At 42.2% G+C, this 24,510-nt stretch overlaps 1 protein-coding gene across 2 annotated transcripts in view; it reads right to left on the bottom strand.

Annotated features, from left to right (window-relative positions):
• The window catches only part of Sh3rf2 (SH3 domain containing ring finger 2), a 136,114-nt gene that overhangs the window by 41,121 nt on the left and 70,483 nt on the right, over positions 1–24,510 (bottom strand). For both annotated transcript variants that reach the window (XM_070036303.1, XM_070036304.1), the window contains exon 5: positions 23,041–23,364. In XM_070036303.1, the coding sequence (XP_069892404.1) occupies positions 23,041–23,364 (324 nt within the window). The remainder of the gene's footprint in view (positions 1–23,040; positions 23,365–24,510) is intronic.

The raw sequence follows: 24,510 nt of genomic DNA, 5'->3' as shown, positions 1-24,510 counted from the left end.
CTCTTGAAAGGTCATGTAATAAATATTCCTTTTTCATAGGGTTAATAGAACATAGATGTAAAGTCCACCAAAATTCAGGCTTCCTGTCTAGAGACAGACTCAGGAGCTTATAACAAATGACATTTCCCAAGGACAGATGGCATTTCCAAAGCTATCAACTAGACCCTTTCTGGGTAGAACATTGTTGGTTTTCTACGATTCTATAGAGCCCAAGAGAAGGTTGTCTCTCATTAGACTTTAGCAGTCTTGATTGGTGGCCCTCACCCAGACCACTTCCCTCCACGCCTAGAAGGCTTAACTTGTGAGATCTGAAGACATTTGACTGTCCAGCAAGTAAATCCTCTGGAGACTGTGTGGATGACCGATAGCATCAGCTTCAGCACCAGCAATGCAGTGGGTGGAGTAGGAAGGGCGAGGAAAACCTTTCAGATCAGCTCCGTTTCTGTGTGCTCTGATAGGTTTATCTAACTGGGCTAAAATATAATGAATGTATTAAGAAGGAGAAAAATAACTGGGCACCAGTAACTTGTGCTTGTAATCTTAGCTACTCAGGAAGGCTATGATTTGATGATAGTGGTTTGAAGCCAGCTCAGGCAGCAAAGTCTGTGAACATCTTATCTCCAGTTAACCACCAAAAAGCCAGAAGTATGGCATTGACTCAAATGGGAGAGCACCAGCTTTGAGCAAAAAAGGTAAGGGACAATGTCTAGCCCCCAAGTTCAAGCCCTGATACTGGTGTGTGCATGTACGTGTACGTGTACGTGTGTGTGTGTGTGCGTGTCTGTGTGTGTGTCTGTGTGTGCATGTGCACCCATACTCACACCTCTCATCCTTCGATTTGAGCACATTCTTAGGACAAATGTAAATTAATTATTGCATCCCTGCTTTAAAAATAATCTTGGCACTCCACAAGTGTGTGTTGAGATTACTAAGGTCAGTGTTTCAACCAAGAAGCAAAATAACTTCTTCCCTTGAAGAAGTTGGTAGCACAGACAATTGGGGTGTATGGGCAGGTAGGTAGTTTTGTTCTTGATTTTTTTCCCTGACTCTACCTCTTTTCCCGATTGAGGACTTCTCACAAAATCTAGGAATTAGTTTTCTCAAAAGACAGCTATGGGCCAGTCCTCACGGATTCTGATTTGGGAATGTCTGGTCCCCTCTGGGGTTCTATGACACTAGTGACAAGTATTCTGAGCATCTCAATTCTGGATGAGGTAACACAAAAACAAGAAAATACAGTCCTTGCTTTTTTCTTTGTGGCAGTAATTGGAGTTTGACCTCAGGACCTTGTGTTTGCTGAACCTTAACCCAGCCTTAGCCCCTGCTTTGAAAGGGCTATGTGATCTTACTGATTATAGCTAAGATGGGAAAAGCCAACAGATTTCTAAAATCCACTGCATGAGCTCCTGTCTACAGAATACTTGCTAGGGGTTACACACATTCCTATGTACTTCCTATTCTTGTGATCTTCATAAGAAACCAAAGGACTAAATATATCACCATCAACTTCATCATAATTTTATAAGATGAGAATATCAAGGCAAAAACACATCAAATAACTTACCCAGGGCTAGACAGCCAGGGAGTATGCTGAACTGGGGTCTAAACTCACACAGTCCCACTTGAGAGTTGGTCTCTCAGTCCTCCTTATAACACCCCAGGCAGCCTACTTCCAGCCCAGGCAGCGCTACTGACAACAACCCTGTGTTTCGGAGGTAGGATCCAGTGTGCTGGATGTAAGCCTCCCTCTTCCCGCCTCTTGCAGGCTCTCAGACAGCAGAGAGCTAAGCCTTTCTAGCTCTGCCCTTCCTGTGCTGGGCTGAGTCAGGGTGGATTGTCCAGTTGCTGGGTATCTGGGAAGATGTCTGAGAAATCTGACATTGGTTACTGCTCTCCTAGAAGTTTTATGAACACACAATGACTTTCACAAGCATCAGCACCTGAGTTTCAGGGTGGGTTTGGTTCTAAGTAGAGGCTTGTTAGAGCCCGAGGAAAAACGGTGACAGAATTTGGGTTGGTTCACACACAATGTTCAGACTGCTAGTGGACAAGACAGAGAGATCACCATGCCCAGGGTCACCTTAGTCACAGGTCAGGAAAAACAGCCACACCCTGTAGAATTGCCAAATACTATTTCTAAGTATTAATTTGATAAATCTTGAATTATCTGAAGCCCCTGGCTTTTGAGTCCTGGCATGTAAGAGCAGAAGGGGACTTAAAGACCATGTCATTTCATTCCTGTGCTTAAGGGAGGAGGGGGGCGCATGCTGAAGGTCACTGGTGGGGTTAGCAACAGTCAGCCCAAGTCCACCACTGGACAGCGATGAAGTCCTGGGAAGCTGCCTGGAACAGTTGGTTTGTCTGTCTAGGCTAGGTTGTTCTAGGCTAGGTTGCAGCCATTTCCAACAAAAGAGAGAGAGAGAGAGAGAGAGAGAGAGAGAGAGAGAGAGAGAGAGAGAGAGAGAGAGAGAGAGAGAGAGAGAGAGAGAGAGAGTGTGGATGAGAGAGAGAGAGAGAGAGTGTGGATGAGAGAGAGAGAGAGAGAGAGAGAGAGAGAGAGATGTGGCGTAAGAGAGAGAGAGTGTGTGTACTAGGGTTTGAACTCAGAGCCTGGATATTATCCCTGAACTTTTGTGCTCAAAGCTATTGTTCTACCACTTGGGCTACAGCTCCACTTCTGACTTTTGGTGGTTAGTTGGAGATAAGAGTCTCACCAACTTTCTTGCCCACTAGCTTCAAACTGCAATCTTCAGATCTCAGCCTCCTGAGTAGCTAGGATTACAGGTGTGAGCCACTGGTGCCTGGCTCCAACAAGTATTTATTGAATTTTCCATGCCTGGCTCTGTCCACATGGAGCTTACACACTAGTGAGAGAGCAGGTAGAGTACACACACACACACACACACACACACACACACACACACACACACACACACACACACACACACACACACACACACACACACACACACACACACACACCCCAAATGGGAAAACTGACTAAACAAAATCCATTCTATAAGGAAGCAGAATAACGGGGAGAACTGTTTGGATCACTTATGATTCTGTCTTTTTATCTGCTGGTTTTGTGTTCTTGGAATAAATACCTTTGTGGGGCCCTCAGCTTTCGGGTATGTCCTGCTCACCTGTAGCAGGTAGGAGAGATGGGGCTGAGGATACATCAGCCAAGGGCATTATTTTCTTTATTCAGTAGGCTGTAGTCTTGGAAGCACAGGTGCTTTGGCCTCAAGTCTGGGGTGCAGGTGATTCTGCCCTTGTAACAGAGCCCAGATATAAAAGTGGCAATGCATAGATATACCCTCAGCAAGGAAAAGTATTGATAAAGATTGAAATCCCCGGGGCGGGCAGGGTGAGAACAAACAAGGTAAATTGACTTGAGATGAACCTGGCATTGACACCTTCTATACACTGTCGAGGCCTCTGTAGAGACCCCAAAGCACGCATTCACTTGGCACTCACTGGCCCCTCCCATCCCCCCTCCTTCATTCACTTACTTATTTACTAAGTTCCACATCATTAAAAGAATCCTCCCATATACTCATTCACACCTTCCTTTTGTCAAATCCTCTATCAGTAAAGCCTGCCTTCCTTCCTTCCCTCCCTCCCTCTCTCCTTCCCTCCCTCCCTCCCTCCCTCCTTCCTTCCTTCCTTCCTTCCTTCCTTCCTTCCTTCCTTCCTTCCTTCCTTCCTTCCTTCTTTCCTTCCTTCCTCCCTCCCTCCTTTCCTCTCCCTTCCTTCCTTCCTTCCTTCCTTCCTTCCTTCCTTCCTTCCTTCCTTCCTTCCTTCCTTCCTTCCTTCCTCCCTCCCTCCTTTCCTCTCCCTTCCTTCCTTCCTTCCTTCCTTCCTTCCTTCCTTCCTTCCTTCCTTCCTTCCTTCCTTCCTTCCTTCTTTCCTTCCTACTTCCTTCTTTCCTTCCTTCCTTCCTCTGCTTATTATGTTGAATGATTTATATTCTCAGGTACATATACATTCACAGGGTTTCACTCAGTTTGTTACTCACAGATTCAACTACATTAGCCAAACACCTTTCCACATTAGGCTTTTAGGCTTCAACTGGAACAGTCAGGGGTACACTGGAGTTAAGGGCAGTAAGGTAGCACTCAAGTAAACTCTGGAACAGGGGGGAAGGGAAAGGCAGCTCCGGAAGGCATAGCCATCTGTAGGCATTTGGAACGGGCCCTCCCCAGCAGCCAGTGCTGCTGCCCTTCTGTATAAGGCCAGAAGTAAGCAGGCATAGATCTCAGAGTATTTTGAAGAAAGAGAAAAGGAACAATATCTGAACTGAGGGCTTCATAACCAGTTTTCTGGAAAGGTCAGTCCATATCACAATGAGCTGGTTCTGCCAGTGTGGCACCAGATCAGCCATGGCATAATACTTAGAGAAAGAGCCTCAGCCAGGTACAGGTGGTGGGGCCTCACACCTGTAATCCTTGTTACTCATGAGAGTGAGACCTGGAGGATCAAGGCTCAAAACCAGCTTGCACATAAAAGTCTGTGGGGTTGCAAAAAGCTGGGCTGGACGCATTGCTCAGGTGGTAGAGGCCACCTTAGGAAGCCAGCTAAGTGAAAGTTATTATTATTTAAAAATTAATAATAATAATAATAATAAAAATATAAAATGAACCTAGGACTGGTTCTTGCCTGCCTAGCAAGCACCTAGTCCATGAGCTCAAACCCTGGCACTACAGAACTAAACTCCAAAAAAAGAATGAATCTAGCTGTATACCAATAAAATGTTATTTTTTGGATACTGAAAGTGGAATTTCATATAATTTTTATTTGTCCTGAATATTGTCTTTCTTTTGATATGTTTTCTCCCAAGCCATAAAAACCATTCTTAATTTGCAGGATGCATTTGGCCCTAGGCTATAGTTTGCCAATCCTGTTTTATATCAAAGAAATTAAAGAACTGTGGATATCTCCAGGTGCCAATATCAGAGTCTGTTTGCAGTGGGTGCTGCTTCATAGTGGCTGCTTTCTCCGCTTGTGCAGAGTCGAGGGTGGAAAGGGTCTATCCTGGGCACAGGGAATCAGACTGAACATAACAATTGGCATTCCCCATCCTCACTCATTTTCTGCCCCTTGAAAGGAAAGCAGGTAGACTATTAAACTAATGGGCTGCCTGGGATCCAGGCTGGTTCCAATCTATTTAGGGTTTGTTTTCTGAGCGCATCCCCAAGGCCTCGCACATAACAAGAGCACAGTAAATGGAAACCGAATGAATGGATGACCAGAACTTGTAGGCCTGCCATAGTTTTGGACAGAAGCACAAAGGTAGCACTCTCTCTACTCAGTGCACAGCCAGGTGGATTCAGGGCAGTGGAGAAAGGGGCAGGAGCTCAGTTAGTGGCTGGAGTTGAACCTAGGAAGCAGGAACAATTTGTTCTCACTGGATAGGACACGTCTGAGGACAGAGTTGCCCTTTCTAGCATGGGAAAGCAGGGTTTTCCCAGTTGAAGTGTGTTGGAAGCAGACAAACAGGTGTCTGCAATCTTCTTGCATATGTAAGCAGGTTTTTATTATGCATCTAGTTGTGCAATTTTCCACCCCAGCTTGATTGTCTTGGGGGTGAGAAGACAGAGAGAATGATGGATTATTGTATCTCCCATAGCTTGTATTTTGAAATGCAATCAACAATTTCTGTTTTAAATGGAAGAAAATGGCCCACTGTCTTGAGATTTTCCTCTTTTGATTTTTGTTTTTTAGAACACTGTTTACAAAAGTAAAATTCCTAGGCCTTCACAAAGGGTAGTGCTAGGGACCTATCTCTGTTTTTCATGGAGACAATGGAGCATCATGCCCCATTGAGAAAGAAGGTCTGGTTTTCAGTTTATATCTAGAGAAAGTATGCCAAATAGTAGCTTGTTTGACAAACAAAATGGGATTGTTTGCTAAACAAATTGGATGTATATCCAACTCAGGGAAATGATACAGAATTACTGAATCTTAGATTATGGGCCTATGTAAGGATGGTGAATACATGGCACATGTGCCCCCTTTTCCTACTTTTGAGCCCTTGACAGACATTGCTAATCAATGCCATTATTCTTTTCCATCGTGTTGTTTGCTGCACAGGTCTCTCCTAAGTCATGCCTGTGGACAGCTGTGATGTACACTCCCATTGCTTGGGTGGGAAAAGAGATGTGGCTTGGAAAGCAGTCAGAATTGGATTTGGATTCAAATCCCTAAGTGCATTTGCTGAGGAGCTTTGACTTCCTTCCTTAGCCTCTCTAGGTCTCAGTTCCTCCACCTACAATGGAAACCATAAGGGCTGGTTGTGGTAGTAGACATCTGCAATCCCATCTATAAGAGATATGGATATAGAAAGTCTTGATTTGAGGCAAGCTTGGGCAAAAAGTTAGGAGATCCTATCTCAACACCATCTGGACATGGTGGCTTACATCTGTAATCTTAGCCACACAGGAGGCTGTGGTAGAAAAATTGTAGTCCAAGGCTGGTCTTGGGAAAAAAGTGTGACCCTACTAGAAAAACAGCTGGAGTAAAACAGGCTACAGGAGTGATTCTGTTATTAAAGCACTTGCCTAACATGCAAAGGCTCTAAGTTAAAATCTCATACTTCAAAAAACCTCATAAAAACAGAAATAATAATGTCTATGAACAATATTCAGAGGTGGGACACTGGGTCTGCCACAGATTCATCCCTTTCTCTGAGCTGAGCTGGAGTGGAAACTGGACCTGTTCTAGCCATCCACTCAACCTCAGCCCACATCTCCAGCCGGGGCTGTGGGAACTGTATGTTTCTAGGGACAGGATGCTGGCAAACCACATCTCTGCAAAGCTCCAGGCTTTTCCAAAGCTTGTACTTTCTCCCCACATGTTTGAGACAAATGGTTTGCTGTGACTATTCAGAAGGGCCTTTGGCTATTCATACAGACCTCGCCTTAGCCGCTACTCCTCTATACCCATCGTACTCCTGACCCAGTGCTAGTTCCTGCAGGTCAGTGGTGCTCAGCTGGCAACAGTTTTCAGCCCAGGGGACATTTGCAATGTCTGGAGACCATGGCGGGTGCTGGGGTCTCTAGGCATCTAGTGGCTGGAGGACAGTGATAACCTAAAAAAACCCTATGATACACAAAACAGCCCCCACAATGGGGAATCCCATGGCTCAGGTGTGAATAGTGCTGAGGTTAAAAGACCTTTTGTGTGTGAATATGTTATTCAATACCAACTGGTCTAAGTGGAAGAAACTACTAGCTTCTCAACTATCATCATATCCTATCACATTATAATAATTAATTTTAGCTACTGCAATTTGAATTCAGGACTGTGAACTTGCTTGGCTTGCTTGCTCAGTTGGCACTCTACCACTTGAGCCATACCTCCAGCCCAGCTTTTTACTATTTTTTTTTAAAGATGAAGTCTTGAAGACATTTCTGTCCAGACTAGCTTTGACTACCATATTCCAGATCTAACCTTCCTGAGTAGCTAGGATGACAGGTGTGAGGTACTGGCACCCAACTAGCTTCCTTATTTTTATTTGATAAAAGTGGCGTCTTTGGAGATGGAGGCACTGGGCTGGCTGAGATTTCTCTACCATGTCCAGCCTATCAGTCCCTAAGCCATCTTCCTTGCCCCCAGTCACTGCTACCACACTGATTTCTTTTTTGTTGACCTTTCATTTAGTTTTGCTTTGCCTGTTTTTTTTTTCAAGTGCTCTAGGCTTCAGAGCTAAAGAGTCTGGGTTAAATCATCTGAGATACAGGCTGGGCCTTGCCCTCTTTTCACCCAGGCAGGGCTGGGTCTCCTTAGTGGCTTGCCTGTCTGGATTAATTGGGCAAAACAATGATGTAAAGTGTAACCTCTCCTTGCAGAAATGCTGAATCAAAGAAGCAAGCAAGGTTAATTACTAAACCTGCTTAGTCACCAGAAACCAGAGAGGAACCCTCTCCTTTCCCCCCGCAGGACTGCAGGGAGTTCAGCAGGGCTGAGGATGGAAGTTCTGCATTTTGTTCTGCAATGAGAGGCCTGGCACAACTTGAGATGACTCTAATGCAAAGGGAATGGGCGCTGGGGCTAAGGAGAGATACTGCACAACTCTGCTTGCCTTCTATTTCCACCTGGCTGACGTCTGTTCACCTCTAGCTCTCCCTCCCTGATGAAGCCCATTTCTTCAGGCCATCCCTGAACTCTAGGTGGTCCTCTCACCACAGATTTCCTTAATTCCACATCCCTCCACCATATGGTGTTTTGCACACTTGGAATCTTGTAACAGTAATTCAATCTTTTCTTAGTATATGTCTCCCTTGCTAACTTGGACGTTCCTTGTGCAGTGACCAGGTCTGTCTTGTTTCCTGTGTCCTCTGTGCATGGTGTTTGTTCCATCCTTTCCATATGATGCACTTGGAGGAGCTTTGGAAACCAGGAACCACTATGGGGCTCAGGACACTTGGCAGGTGAAGATAGGGCTTATGGGAAGAGCTAGAAGACATTTGCATAGAGCTGGCTTGGGCTCAGTCTACATCCTGGTCTCCTTTGTCCCAATTCTTTTTACCGCCATTCATTTGTGGCTTTCCTCATGTGGCTTCCCAAAAGATTAGAGCTGAGGATCTGAACTAAGTGAAATTTCCCTAGGGGCCCCCTGGATACTGGTCAAAAGCCACACTCCTTCTCGACATCTGGAACCTGCCTTGCTTATTGGGAAAGCAAAGGAGCTGTTGGAAGCCTGGATCTCCAGGGCAGGCTCTAGCATCCTCAGAAGTGGGTGTCTGGAGCCTCCACTTCAGCAAGTGTGCCATGGGACTGAGGGATAGTTATAGCTTCCTGAATTGACCCAATCAATAATAGTGATTTAGTGCACCTTTACTGGGCCAGTCGTCACTATTGACCTGGCCGTTTTCTCATGTATGAGCATGGCCTTATTTTATCTGCCCAGTCACTTCATTGTCATCATCACTGTCACAAATTTAAAAAACTGAGGCTCTGAGAAATTAAATATCTTGTTCAGTAAGACACAGTGAGTCTGTTCCCAGATCTTGATGACCCTAAAGACCATAATCTGAAAAGCTTTTTGTCTCAGGGAAGGACCGTGCCTGACACCTTCTGGGATGATAAGATAACTTTGGAGTAGCCAGAAAAGGAAAGCCAGGTCAGTCAGGTGAATATGTGCTTGAGCCGAAGAGAGGAAGAATTCCTACAAGAACATTATTAATTCAACAAGAGGAGCAGTTCTTCTCCTATTATCTGTCTTCAGAGGGTGCTGTTAACTAATTAAGCCACATAATACTCTGCTAGGTCAATTCTGTCATTGCTATTAGCAAATGAGAAAATGGTGACTCAGACAGGCCAGGCAGAACATTAGAGCCACGAGGGTGGGAGGTAGATGTGGGGGGGGGGATGGGAATCTCTGAGGCTTAACTGGTGATGTGCCCACCCACATTTCCTCTTGTGTTTATCATTAGCACAGACATTGCTCATTGCCACCTGTGACTTCAGCTCCAGGATAAGGCAGGAGATGGGGTATTTTAAGATCTTTCAGTCAGTTTTCTATAGCGATTAGTTTATTTGGGTCCAAGAAGACTTGACTCTGTTCAGGAAAAAGTACTTCCTTGGCAACTCTGAATGGAAGACTCATCTAGATTTTGAGAAGACATTTGTCTCCTTCCCTTAAAATCAGAGGGAACTCTCAGGAACATTAAAGCTATGGTTGTTAAATTATTGCTGGTCCTTGCAAAGACTCTGCATGGAACGACACAGCCTATTTTGTAGATGGAGACAAAGGAGGTCAGTGGGAGCAGGACTTATTTCAATGCCATTTAGTTATTTGCCAAAGCCTCCACATGAAGCTTTTGGAAGTAGAGCTGTGGCTCAAGTGGTAGAGCACCAGCCTTGAGCACAAAAGCTAAGAAATAGATAGAGCCCATGCCCTGAGTTCAAGCTCTAGAACCAGCATGAAGAAGGAGGAGAAAGAGAAGAAGGAGAAGGAGAAAGAGGAAGAGAAACAAAAGGAGGAGAAGGAGGAGGAGGAGGAGGAGGAGGAGGAGGAGGAGGAGGAGGAGGAGGAGGAGGAGGAGGAGGAGGAGGAGGAGCAGGAGCAGGAGAAGGAGGAGGAGGAGGAGGAGGAGGAGGAGGAGGAGGAGGAGGAGAAGAAGAAGAAGAAGAAGAAGAAGAAGAAGAAGAAGAAGAAGAAGAAGAAGAAGAAGAAGAAGAAGAAGAAGAAGAAGAAGAAGAAGAAGAAAACGCAGCAGCAGCAGCTTTGCTTTGCTTGACTCAAAGTCATTCTATTTATACTTTAGCTTCCTTTCTGCACAGAAGAAAGAGAGAACCAAACCAAAGCACAACAATAATAACAGCCGACGACAAAAACGCCTCCAGCCTTTCCTACATTCAGTTTCTATTAGTCTGTGATAGGAGAGATTTCTCATTGCATTTCCCCATTCCTGTATGATTTCACTTACATGCCTTTTCTTTTCAGAACACAGGAGCATACAACTCGTAGGGAAACCTACATTTGGAAAAATAAAATCGTCGCTTAACCACACATCAACTTTGAAGCCATTCATTCTCTAAGCTGGACAAACCCAGGCCTTTTCTTTCTCCTGTTCTTGGCCCAGGAATGGAAGCCAAACCTCAGGAAGGATAAGGGAGTGAGCATGTGGCAAAGAAGCTAGGACATGGAGGCCAGCCCGAGGGCAGTGATAAGGATGTAAACAGGGAGACTGGCACAGGCAGGCAGGGGAAGATCAGTCCAGCTGGCAGCAACCAGTGGAAAAAGGGTTAGCAGCTCAGTTATGGCAAACATGCCAGGCAGGGCGGTATGAGTAATGAGTCCTGTCTTTGAGCTACAGAGATATTCAGGCACAAATGAGGGAAGGAGGGACTGACGAGAAGGGGAAGAGAGTTAGCTTCCTCAACATATAGTGTATGTGTAGGATGTATATGATGTGTAAGAGTGGGATGTCAGTGAAATAACTTAAAGAAAGCTCACTAGCCAGACACTGTGGCTCATGCCTGAATCCTAGCTACTCAGGAGGCTAAGATCTGAGGATCACAGTTCACAGCTGTCCTAGGTAGGAAACTCTGAGAGATTCTTTTATCCAAAAGAAACCAGAAGTAGATCTGTGGCTCAAATGGTAGAATGTCAGTCTTGAACGATAATGCTAAGAGACAGTGCCCAGGGCCCAAGTATGGGCACACATTGAAAAAATTTAAAAAAGCTTACTGTGTAGCATCTTGCACATACTGAGCTCACAGAAAGCAGCATTCAGCATATAGAAGCAGTGCCGATTGAAGTAAGTTCAAGTGGTGACTGATTTGAAATGTCCTCATTTCACCATCTAGCATGAAATGATGTTCAGCTCATTAGGTGAAAGGTTGATCGGAAACTTTGTACAGGCTAAGTAGAGTTCAGTTTGAATAAAAATTAATAAGCAAAGAGAAGCAATCAGGCATTTGGAACCTCCTGAGGTGTTATAATATGTACTTAATCCTTAACAGGTGTCAGGATAACAAAGTGGAGAAGTACTAGACATTTCTACACAGTGTATTGGGGCAGCTTGGATATCTACATGCAAAATAATGCGTATGGCTCCCTAACCTGACAAGTATTAACTCTAGCTGGATCATAAATCTAAATGTAGAAGCTAAAACTATAATGAGATGGTTTGGTAACGTTTTGCTTGGCCTCAATGCAGAAGCTCTGCTTCCCAATCAGCTGAACTACAGGCATGAACCATTGTGCTCCCTCCCTCTCTTTCTCCCTCCCTCCCTCCTTCTTCCTCTCTTTCTCTTGCTCATTATGGTTTGAATTCAGGGCCTTATGCTTGCTAGGCCCTGAGGCCACACTTTTAGCTCTATTTGGTTTTGTTATTTTTCCCAATAGGGTCTTGATTTTTTTTTTTTTTTTTTGCCCAGACCACTTAAGACTGCAATCATTCCTCTTAGTTACACTTTCAGTGTAATTGGTATGTACTACCACACCTAACGTTTTTAGCTGGGTCTTGTGAACTTTTTCTGGGCTGACTTCAAAATGCAAACTTCCTGATTTCTGCCTCTTGAGTAGCTAGGATTACAGGCATGAACCACTGTACCTGGCTCCCAGTAGTAAAAAAAAATCTTTGAAAATAGATTAGGCTGTGGTTTCTTAGATATGACAACTAAAACTTATATAATGAAGGAAAAACTAATCAATTAGACACCGCCATAAACAAAAATGTTAATGTTTAAAAGAACACCAAGAGAGCACACAGACTGGAGAAATTTCTGCAAGTCATATGTATGATAAAGGACTTTATCTAGAATACTTTACAAGTCAACAATAGGGCACCCATAATCCAAAAGACAGATAATACAATTCAAAAGAGATCAGAGGTCTTAATGTAAGATCTAAAGCTTTTGAAACCATCACAGGAACACAGAGGAATGTAGGGACAGGCAGCAACTTCCTGAACAGAACTCAATTGCTCAGAAAATAAGAACAATAATTAACAGATTTAAAGGTTTCTGCATAGCAAAGGAAATAATTACCAGAATTAAGAGTCAGCATACAAAATGAGAGAAAATTTTTGCTAGCTATTCATTAGAAGAAAGATTAATTTTCCAAATAATAGAGCTAAAATTAATAAAAAATAATCCATTAATGAATGGATTGAACAGTTTTCAAAAGAAGTACAAATGGGTAATAAATACATGAAGAAATGTTTAACATCCTTAGCCATGAAGAGAATACAAATAAAAATGATACCTAGATATAAAAAAATGATATTTATCTCACCTCAGTGAGAATGGCAATGATCAAGACCTGGACACAAAGGAACATTTATCTACCGCTGATGGAAATGTAAATTAGTTCAGGCACTGTGAACATAAGTATGGAAGTTGCTCAAGAAAATTAGCTTAGGTGCCGTAAAAATGATGGAAAGACAAAAAATACCCATAATATATACATAATGGAACATCATTTATCCATAAACATGAAATTATTTCATTTGTAGGAAAATGGATGGAACTGACGATGATCATATTGAGTGAGATAAGCCAAGCTCAAGAGAGACCGTATTTCATAGTTTCACTCATATGTAAAATATAGAACTAAAAATAATAATGTAAATAATATGATATGACTTTAAAAGGAGGACTGTTTGGGAGGAGAATCAGTGAGAGGGAGAAAGGAGAGGGTGATGGGGTAAATATGATCAAAGCACATTATAGTTATGTATAAAATAGCACAACAAAACCCACTAAAACCTTAAAAAAAGAGGGAGGAAGAAGGCTAAAAAAAGACTAATATACTACTACTTGTTACTAGCTACTCAAGAAGCTGAGATCTGAGGACTGAGCTTCAAAATCAGCCCAGGCAGGAAAGTCTGTGAGACTCTTATCTCCAATTAATCACAGAAAAAGCTGGAAGTGGCACTGTAGCTCAGATGGTAGAGTGCTAGCCTCGGGCAAAATGAGCTTAGACCCAGAGTTCAAGGCTCAGGACTGGCAAAATAAATAAATAAATAAAAAGACTAATATACATGGCATTAATTTGATCTAAGTACATTACATACATGTGTGTTAATATCACAGATTTCTTTGTACAATTAATGTATGCCAATAAAAATTAAAGTCATGGAATTTTACACTTAAAAACAAAAAAGAAGTTTTTAGTAGTAGGAAGTATTCTTATCCAAGTAATTAAACCTGAAGCAGATCAAAGCACTAGATCTAACTACCAGTTCCCAGGAAATAAGTGGAGGAAAAAACATGCTAAACAACACTTTAGGGATGCAAGGGCAGTATGTAAAATGTGGAGCATTCATCAAGACAAATGGACATTGCTAGGGACAAGGGGGTAATTAATGTACCGAATAAAAAAAAGTTAAGAAATATATCAACCTGGGATGGGTTTATGGTTCAAGTGGTAGAACATCTGCTTACCAAGCACAAGGCCACAAGTTCAAAACCAAGAACAGATAAAAAGGAAAAAGAAAATAGAAAAATAAATTTAAAAAACAGAGCTGTGTACTGATTCCTCATCAAAGGCTGAGATTTAAGGATTCATTTCAAAGCCAGTCTGGGCAGACAAACCCAAGATTCTTTTCTCTAACCAGAAAAAGCCAAAACTGAAGGTGTGGGAGCTATGGCTCAAGTGGTAGAGTGCCAGCCTTAAGCAATAAAGATAAGGAAGAGCACGAGGCACTGAGTTCAAGTCCCAGATAATACTTAGTGTCTCCCTCATTTAGATTTTATTTCAACAAATCATAAGACAAATATAGAAAATTTTTGTTCATCTAGAAATTTTGATAAAGGTATGATGGTGTTATATAAGAAATGGTGGTATTGAGGTTTGAACTCAGGTCTCCTTGCTTGCTAGGCAAGCATTCTATAACTTGAGCCACACCCCCAGCCTCATGTTAAAATAGTTTTTAAGAAACAGACATTGAAATGTTTATGAATCAAATGATATGATGTCACAGCCTTGTTTTAAAGCAACGCCATTGGGGAGCAGGCGAATATATAGAAATTTAGAATGTAACAATAGTAAAAGTGTGAAAGTGGTAGTCAAACTCTTTCCATAGCCACTGCCTATCTGTTGATTTTCCCAGCAACCCTGTGCAGAAGGCATCATCACAATAGTTGACGGGAAACTTAAGTCCAGAGTGGTTACTGGTTTATCCAAAGAGGAGAAAGAGGTACCTGGGAGCCAAGGCCAGCATGATTTGTTTTTCCATACCAAACTGATTTCTAGGTGGCTCACAACAGGTCCTACGCAGGGGCTCTAGCAAAGCAGAGGCAGACAGGGCTGTTTCACTCTTGAGTTGCTTTCTGATGCTTGCCAGGATATCCCTGCTAAGGCATTAACTGAGACTTTACAAGAGTAGTTTGAAGATCTATCTCCATCCAAAGGGCATATTATTGAAACCTGAACAAACACATTTCAAATACTTTTGAGACCCCATTGAAGGCAAATTTGGGACAGATAATCATGTGTGGTTTGAGGGGAGAACCATCCATTTAACAGAGCCTTCCCTTTTTCTACTATGTGTGAGACTACTCAGTTCTAGTACTCTGAAAATATCATTGGTGAGGAAGGATTTGTTGAGTGAGAATTGCGAAATGAAAGAAGTTCCATATCAGTATCAGAATATCCACACAGGGTTCATTTATCTCTGCAAATTATCTCGGGGAGAGGACTAGCTAAGAATTCTGAAACATGAGTTTATACTGAGAGGGTATCCAAAAGGAAAAAAATTATCTTAATACTAAGTAAAGACCATCTCTTGCCGGTCGCTGGTGGCTCACGCCTATAATCTTAGCTACAAAGGAGGTTGAGATCTGGAGATCGCAGTTCAAAGCCAGCCAGGGCAGAATGTCCATGAGACTCATATCTCTGATTAACCACCAGAAAACTGGAAGTGGTGTTGTGGCTCAAGTGGTATGAGCTGAAGAGCCCAGGCCAGGAGTTCAAGACCCATGACTGGAAAAAAAAAAAGACTATCTCTTTAGGTGCTCTATTAAGTTGGGCTAGCAAATCCCAATGGAAGACAGAAATAAAGGGACCACCCAAAGAATGTCTGAACTAATAATAGTTCAAACTTACAGACACAACACTGTCAGAATATTCCAAATAGGGAGTTAAAATGACTTAGGTTTGTAAATTTCAGAATGCCAGAGGTACATGATAATTCATCTTCCCAGGAGCTGAGGGAAGATGTCTGGACTTACCATGCCACGTTGGCATGGGAAGAAGATAGGGAGGAAACTGCATTATTTATACCAAGTTGCCATTTGCTTATTTGTTTATTTATTTAGAAGTACTAGGGTTTGCTCTTAAGGCCTAATGCTTGCAAGACAGATGCTCTTTCAACAAAGTTCCACCGCCTGCATTTTTTTTTACACTAGTTATTTTTTGAGATAGGATCTTGCTTCCTGCGCATGTGCACACTTGGGCCATGGCTCTTCTTCTTGTAGCTAGGGTACTGTGTGTGTCCTCATGCCCCGCTCTTGGTCAAGAAGGGGTACCCTAATCTTTTCTGCTTGGGCTGGCCTTGAACCTCAATCCTTAGCTTCTTGAGTACTAGGATTACAGGTGTGAGCCATTGGTGAGCAGCTATGACTTGTTTTTTTCTCTTCTTAGTTTCTGTTGTTTTTTTTTTGGAGGGGGGGGGGGAGAATCAGAAACGAAAAAGATGTTGGTTGAGTTCGACAACAATAGAAATGAATAAAGCAAGCATTATTGTTCTGAAGAGGTTTTCAATCCAGTGAGCAGGGCAATAAGAGATATATGCAGGGTATATAGCACAAAGAGGATATTTTATATGTTCTAACATATATTGGTTGTAACACAAATATTAAAAAGTGCTGGGAACACAGGAGAGAGACATTAGTTCTGCCGAAGTAGAATGGCAAGACCTTCCTTCAGGAAATAGTATGCATTCAGGACTCAGACTATGGGTATAATTACAATAGGGGAATGTGCCAAAAATAAATTCCAGAGCAAATAGCATTTCTTTATTCAACAAAAATCTACTCACTGCCCAGAATAATGTAGGCATTGTTGGGAACAAAGGTAAAAAGCAATGAGGCAGTCTTAGATATGCTGTGTTTAGGAATATTGAGAAGATCACTGTAATTTTTGTGCGTGTGTGTGCATACATGTGCATGCATATATGTGTGAATGCGTGTGGAGCTCGGGTGCTGGAAGGTGGGCTGTAACCAGGTTGTGTATGGTCTAGAATGCTATATTAAGAACTCTTTTAGGGGAGAGAGCATGGGTCTGCCCTGAAATCCTGGCTCTGTTTCTAGATTTGAGTCTCTGGGAAAGTAACCAAATCTTTCTGTCTCAAATTTTCCCTGTTTGTTAAAATAGACCTATCAATGCCTACTCGGAAGAGTTCTGAGTATACACTACTGATAATGTCTGGAAATTATCACTTAAAGATCTTGGCTTCTCGATATTCAGGAGGTACAGCTGTGTATAAGGCTGTTGGAAGCCACTGGTGATTTGGGGAAAGGATTTGGATTTCAAGAAATCATTATTGGAGACTATGGTTGGAATGATGGAGGGTGTGGGAGGTCCTGGGAGGGTGGGGCGCAGTGATTGAGCATAGCCCTGAGGAGCCAGAACAGTTGTCTCCATAAGAGATGAGGATCAAACTAAGAGGGACATGGAATGGACAGAAGCAAAGGCTGTTTTGATGGCAAAATGGGCTTTCTGATTACCTACACATATACATGCACACATATACGTATATACACATATACCTAACTGTATAGGATCATATAGGATGAAAGAAAAGAGAGTTTTATTATTCTTATTATTAATAATAGTAATAATATTATTATTTGGTTGTATAGCAGGCTCTTCTTCTCTGACAGGGACTGAGGAGAGGCTGGGGATGAGGGATGGGAAAGGTAGGGATGAAGAAAATATGTTGAAGGGGCAGGGTTTGTTGAGAAGCACAGTTATAGGAAATTAAGGATGACTCATTTTTTCTGTGTATGGTGGGGCGTGGGGAGCAAGAGGCTCCACACACTGAACCAAGCCAGGCTAAAAATCACGGGGAAAGGGTGCCTTGTACATGTGATTCCTCTGCACTGCTCAAGGACTTCTCTAGTCTGTATCTCTTGTGGTGGGCTTTCTCTTTCGGAGGTGTGCATTCTCAGTGCACCATGAAACAACGTTCAGGACTCCCTCCAAGCCAGCTACATTCAAAGCCAAGTCACCTGCCTGACCTCCTCCACCCATACCCGCCATAGATAGAGCCTATGCAGCCTCTTCAGGTCTATCCTGAATTCTTTTCAACTGTAGTCATTTTCAGTCCATAGCTGAAGCTACTTCTTAAGAGTCTACCCAGAGGTAGATGTTCAGACAACAGGAAAATGAAATGTCTTGCTCTGGCTTTTCCTCATGAGCAGGTAGCAACCATGGATTTAAGACATGAAGGAAGCCAGGCTCACACCTATAATCCTAGTTACTCAGGAGGCTGAGATCTGAGGATCATGGTTTGATGCCAGCCTGGGCAGGAAAGTCTATGAGACTCTTATCTTCACTAAACTACTATTTTAAAAAAAGCCAGAAGTAGAGCTGTGGCTCAAGTGGTACAGTGCTAACATTAAGCAAAAATGCTCAGCAACAGTGTCCAGCACCCAGGCCCTGAATTTAAGCAAGCCCTAGGCTTTTTGCAAAACAAAAACCAAGCCAACCAACCAAACAAAAAGAGACGAGGGATATAGGCAGGAAATGGATAGACCTGAAAAAACTGTGTTAAGGGAAATAACTCAGGTGTAGAGAGACAAAGGATGCATGTTTTCTCTCATATGTGAAAGTCAGATCTAAATTATAAATATATATGTAAATGTATACTGCTTCATATGCATAGACACAGAAACATATTGGCTGAAGTAAGGTCTATGCAGGGAAGGACTCCAATGGTGTAACTCCTTTGAACAACTAACTTACAGGTTAACAACATGAATATCAGGAAGTTGGAATATGCATTGTCAAGGAGGGTGAGGTCAAGGGGAAGGAGGGCAGATGAATGGAGAGAGGAAGATGGGTGAATGCAGTCATCATACTCAATGTACATATGTGAAAATGCAAACTAGGTGCCTTGAGGGGACACATGGAATTGGGAGAGACGAAAGGGTGACATTGATCAAGATTCATTGTACTCACAAACATGTTAAATTGAAACTTCTCTGTACAACTAGTTAAGGATAATAATAATAATAATAAAAGACTGAGTGACAATCTTAGATTTGTTTCTACCACAGGAGGGAATGGGGCTATTTAACTGAGATGACTTCAGAATTGATTTTAAAAGTATAGTTCCTTTAAAAACTTCATATATATATACATATATATGTAGACACACACATATATATATATATATGTGTATATTTATGATCTTTAAGTAGTTATACAGTGGAGTTACCATTCAACAAAGCAGTTTATGAATACAATACATCTTGATCAACATCACCCCTTTCAATATTCTCTCCATCTCTCCCAATCCACCCCTTCCCTCACTTTTCTTAATTTTGTAGGATATGCACTGAATTTTTTACTACATTCTGCCCACTACTCTTAACCCCCTCTACCCTCGACCTCACCCACCTCTTTCAAATACCTATCTCCTGATATTTATTTTGATGAACTATTATTTTACTTTTCTAAAGAATTACACTGTTTAAGGGGCTGGGAAGGTGGCTCAGTAGTAGAGCGCTTGCCTTGCATGCCTGAGGCCCTGGGTTTGATTCCTCAGCACCACATAAGCAAAAAGAAAAAAGCCGGAAGTGGCGCTGTGGCTCAAGTGGTAGAGCGCTAGCCTTGAGCTGAAGAGCTGAGGGACAGCGCCCAGGCCCAGAGTTCAGGCCCCATGACCAGACCCCCCCCCAAAAAAAAGAATTACACTGTTTGAGTTATCCTCTGAAACTACAATATTTCAGTTTATAATTTGTATATACTTGGATAACACCTGAAGTTAAAATATAGTTTCTTATTCTCTAATCTCCCTTTATCTAGTTGCTAACAACTAAATATGCTAACATCTTAAGGGAATTTTTTGGGGGGGCCTTTTACTCTTTAGCTACAAAAGAACTAATATTCAAATATTCCAGTATTCCCAACAGGAAACAGATGTCTTTAGTAATTCCTGATTACATGTTACTCTGGTTATTCATGTGTTTGTTTGAGATCCATGTTTTCTGAACTACATCAGTGTTTCAACATATCCACATTCCTTGTTCTTTAAATGTGAGAAAAAGTTTTTTTGTTTTTTTTTCATCAGTCATGGGGCTTGAACTCTGAGCCTGGGTGCTGACCCTCAGCTCTCAGCTCAAGGCAAGTGCCCTACCACTTGAGCCACAGCGCCACTTCCAGTTTCCTGGTGGTTTATTGGAGATAAGAGTCTCATGGACTTTCCTGCCCAGGCTGGCTTTGAACATGATCCTCAGATCTCAGCCTCCTGAATAGCTAGGATGACAGGTGTGAGCCACCGATGCCCAGCAAATGTGAAAAACACTTTAAACAAAGTATTTAATTTTTTTCATATATCTCTGTAATATCACTTGTAATATCTGGAAAGCTGTCACCTATTAACACAATAAAAACATTCTTCCATTTAGAAATGGGGCTATAGGCTGCTCTGGGTCAGCTGCTTTTCTCTTTTCCTCACAGCAGGTGATTAGTTTGACTAGCACCAATCTAAGACCTCCCTGAAGGACTGTGGGACATTAAAAGGGAGATCCCTTTCCAACATTTTGTCAGTCTATCATTTTGTCTTATTAATTTTGGAGTCTCTGTATCTATCACCCAAGTCAGAGTGTGGGGTCCCAACTCCACAATAGTTCTTTAAAAATTTGTATTGTTAAATATTTTATTTTTATTTTTTTAATATCTCAGACTGTGAACATCTTAATAACAGCAACTTAATCTTGGTGTCTGCAGCACCATCTATTAGGAGCATTTATTCTCGGTTGGTAGTTCTTAAAGTAGTGAGGGAAAGCCTTCTTCAGGTGCCAAAGACATACGATACCTTTCTTTACCGAGAGGCATAACAGGAGAGATGCTAGAAAGCCTTAAAGTAACAAAAGAGTGAGAAACAAGACAACCAGGATGAGACAAAGTCTGGAGACTTCTAGTATAAGTCACATTTGTATAAGGTGTTGTTCAGTGAGAATTAAGAATTAGACAGTTAATAACATCAATGCAGACTCTTTACTGACTACGTGAATTTTACCAAATCATTTTTCTTTTGTGGCTTTACAGAAGGAAAATGTAACTGTTAACCTTGTGGTAAGGTGCCTTTCCCCTAGAGCTCCTACCACATATTGGGAATGAAGTCAGAACATAGGAGACTAGAGCTCTATCTATCTATCTATCTATCTATCTATCTATCTATCTATCTATCTCTAACATTATTATTATTGTTTCTGCCTTAATTTGGTAGCTGAACACCTGACACTCACTATGGTTATTAGCATGTTGTACATTCAATGAAATTTACAAGTTGAAAGAATTATTCTGATCTGGATGTTTCTATAGGAACTTAATTCTTCCTTCAGTCTTTCCTAAGTGCATGTCTCCACCTGCCCAGATATTTAAGTCAAATGTCTTGATTCCTTGACCTATTGAGCACCTCCTGGGGTTCAGACACCATGTGAGGTAGCAGCTGTTTCCACTGTGTGTGAACTCGAGGAGCTAGACCAAACCGCAGCTCCCAAGAGTATTAGAGGGGAAAAAAAGAAGCAGGAGGACTTGTCATTTGCTCAACTTTCTGTTCCTTTTGTTAGCCTCTCCATGTGGTATGTGAGTCTGTTCTGACAGCCCTAGACAAACATAGAGATATTCTCAACCATCTAGAACCTGCCAGTGCTTCCCAGAGGTACTGAGAACAGGCCATGTGGATGCCTCCTTCAGCATTCTCACTCTGTGCAAACTCAGAAAGGTTAAGATGGTGTTACATTGCTTTAAATCCTTCTAAGGTTCTTCCCTCTGATCTGTCCTCTCTGTAGGTGTGGTAAATGAACAGGAATACAAATGAAAAGGCCTTTGTGGGAAGCCCACTCACAGCTGAGTGAGCTAGCTTATTACAGAGTGTGGGTTGTACTTTTATATATCTAAGTATCTAAATCCAGAATGCCTTTGAAAACTTAAGTGATTCTTTGGCTTTACATCGAAGCCCTATTTTTAAAGTGTGTGTGTGTGTGTGTGTGTGTGTGTGTGTGTGTGTGTGTGTGTGTGTGTGTGTGTTACGAGAACAACTTTGGGCACAATGCATGTATGTACTTGTAAAAAATATTTGGAAAGTGTGAGTAGGAAGTTATTATTGCTAGGATAGTGTAATAGACAACATGGGTGTGTATGTGTGCATGTGTATGTATGTGTATGTATATATGTGTGTATGTATGTGTACATGTGTATGTGATTGTGTGTGATGGTATTCAGGTGGGCAGGATTATAGGAGCAGCCAACCTCTTAGGCAGCTGGACAGTACAATAAAACATCAAGTGTTGTAGTGGGAGATTGTTTTCCTTTCAGACCAGCACACAGGTCTTTGAAGAGCCCTTGACTCTCTCCTTCTTCCTTGTCTTGTTAAAAAGGGATTAGAGTTCAATTAAGCCATTTAAACCCAAGGTAGAAATTCATGTTTAAAAACAAGATTTACAGCTTCATTAAAAAAATACATGAGAGCAAGTTGAAGTTTGTCCTTTCAAGTTGCCACCTGCATAGTTACAAAGAGTATTTTCAGCTAAACACTCAACACATAGTCCTTCTTAATTACTTTAACTCATACCTCCACTCCTTCTTTTAAAGTGCCCTTCAGCCTGAATAGCCACATGCTGTTAGAAGGACTTCAGATTCTAGATGGCCGTAACACACTTTAGCTCATCTCTCTTCAGATGGCAACTCAGTGACCAGGGTTAATCATAAAAGTAGCATTAAGAGCTGATGCTTCCTGAGAACTATGCTTTGCTATGCATCAGTGTGCTAAGTACTTAGGTACATTAGCTCATTAGGTTCTCCATAGGAGGATACCTGGGCTGGCTTCATAGGTGTGGGAATTGTCACTCAGGGCCATCGCTTGCTTTCTTGCTTTGCCAGATGGCTTTTTACTGTTGCCTTCTTGAAATGTTAATCATTTTTGAGCAAGGGGTTTGCATTTTCATTTGGAATTGGGCCTCCCAACTTATGCAGTCAGTTCTGAGAATAGCCTGATTCCACTTGCTTTCCTTCGGTGTGACACCTCAGACAGACATTGCTCAAGTATGGGTAAGTTAGCCTTGAATGGTGATGAAAAAACCCGCTCTGGAAAATGGATGTCATGGTCTTCAGGAAGAGAAGCTGTCTAAATGACAGGAATTATGTCATGACACAGTACAGGACAAGAAAACCAATGAAATGAAAAGACATATCCAGTTCCCATAGACAATACATGTGACATTAGTGCATATGTTTGCAGAGCAAAGCACTGTTTACTTCATAGCAAGGATGAAAATACCAACATTGAAATATTTGGGGGGCTGTGGGGCAGGTTTCTTGCCTCCTGTAACCCAGGGATGTAGCCTTACCTGCCCAGTAGAGCTGGCTGGGAGGTTTGCCTTCTCCGTGTGCTGGGTGGTCACAGAGGGGTTGCTGGAGCTGATGAGGACTGGAGTGCTGATCTCTGCCACGTGGTGCCCCGAAGGAGAATGGACCATCCGGTTGAGCGTGTTCAAAGCAGTAGTGATAGAGAACTGGCCGGCCCCCTTCCTTCTGGAGCCTGGGCCTCTACGGAGGCTGGCTGTAGCGGTGGTTTTGTCTCTGGGAGATGAAGATACCAGAGAGAGGTTTTTCATGCGGGATGACGGATGCCCTTTGTTCTTCTCTAATAGGTGTCTTGCAGTAAGGTTGGGCTGAAAAGACAGAAATTCCCATGAGAAGTTACACTGGCTGGTATCAAGCCAGCAGCTAAGTTCTTGTCCAGGCCAGCCAGAAGCCAGATCACATGCCACTTTCTTTAGTCACTGCTGCAGATGGCCACTCCCTGGTGGGCATAAAAAAACTTCCTTTTGGGGCTGGGAAGGTGGCTCAGTGGTAGAGCGCTTGCCTTGCATGCATGAGGCCCTGGGTTTGATTCCTCAGCACCACATAAGCAGAAAAAAAAGCTGGAAGTGGCACTGTGGCTCAAGTGGTAGAGCGCTAGCCTTGAACTGAAGAGCTGAGGGACAGCGCCCAGGCCCAGAGTTCAGGCCCACAACCGGACCCAAAACAAACAAACAAACAAACAAAAAACAAAAAAACCTTTTTTTATCAACTTCAAGTTATACATTAGGTATGAGACATAAATACATACTTTAGGCTTGAGACAGAATGCCAATACACTCAGGAGGCTGAATCTTTTTGCTACAGTGTCTTTCCTTTTATCTTTTAAATACTTTCTTCTTTTCTTTCTCCCTTGTTTATGCCTTTTAGTTAGTAGTATGCTAGTAATAAAAGGGAGATAAAGGGTAGCTCTGTTTGTAGAGTTACCAGTATACCAAAATTCCTAACACTTTTAGTGTAGAACTAGCTGGCTCCACGCCAGTGCCGTATTATGGTCTGTTTTATTTGTTTATTTATTTAATTAATTTTTACTAGCTTGGCCCAATAATGGCCCCTGTGGTTCTTTTTCTAAAATCTAAAGTACACTGGCAAAACAAAAGCTCATACAAACCAAGTCTTAGATTTCAGGATGATTACTTACATTTCCACTATTATAATTGTCATCAGTTGTTCTCCCCAAACCCCATCTTCCTCTAAAAATTCAACTATTGTAGTTAGGAAGAAATATTCCCACTTAAAAACATTTTAAATGCCGATGTGCAAAGGATTAAAATAGGTGAGATAAAAATATTTTAAAGAAGATCTAGTCTTTCTTCTTGGGAAAAACTCATCAAGCAGGAAATGGGTGTCATTAAGTTCTACTTTAGAGACAAGAAAGTTGAGGCCCCGAAGGAATGATATAAATGACAGAGCTAGCAGGCAAACTAAACAAAGTATCAGATAGTGATGGGTGCTCT

The sequence above is a fragment of the Dipodomys merriami genome, unplaced genomic scaffold (assembly GCF_024711535.1).
Source record: "Dipodomys merriami isolate MVZ:Mamm:240054 unplaced genomic scaffold, mDipMer1.0.p SCAF_27, whole genome shotgun sequence".
NCBI classification, from domain to species: Eukaryota; Metazoa; Chordata; class Mammalia; order Rodentia; family Heteromyidae; genus Dipodomys; species Dipodomys merriami.
The sequence above is the reverse complement of the archived record's forward strand: the minus strand, read 5'-3'. Positions and strand labels throughout refer to the sequence as shown.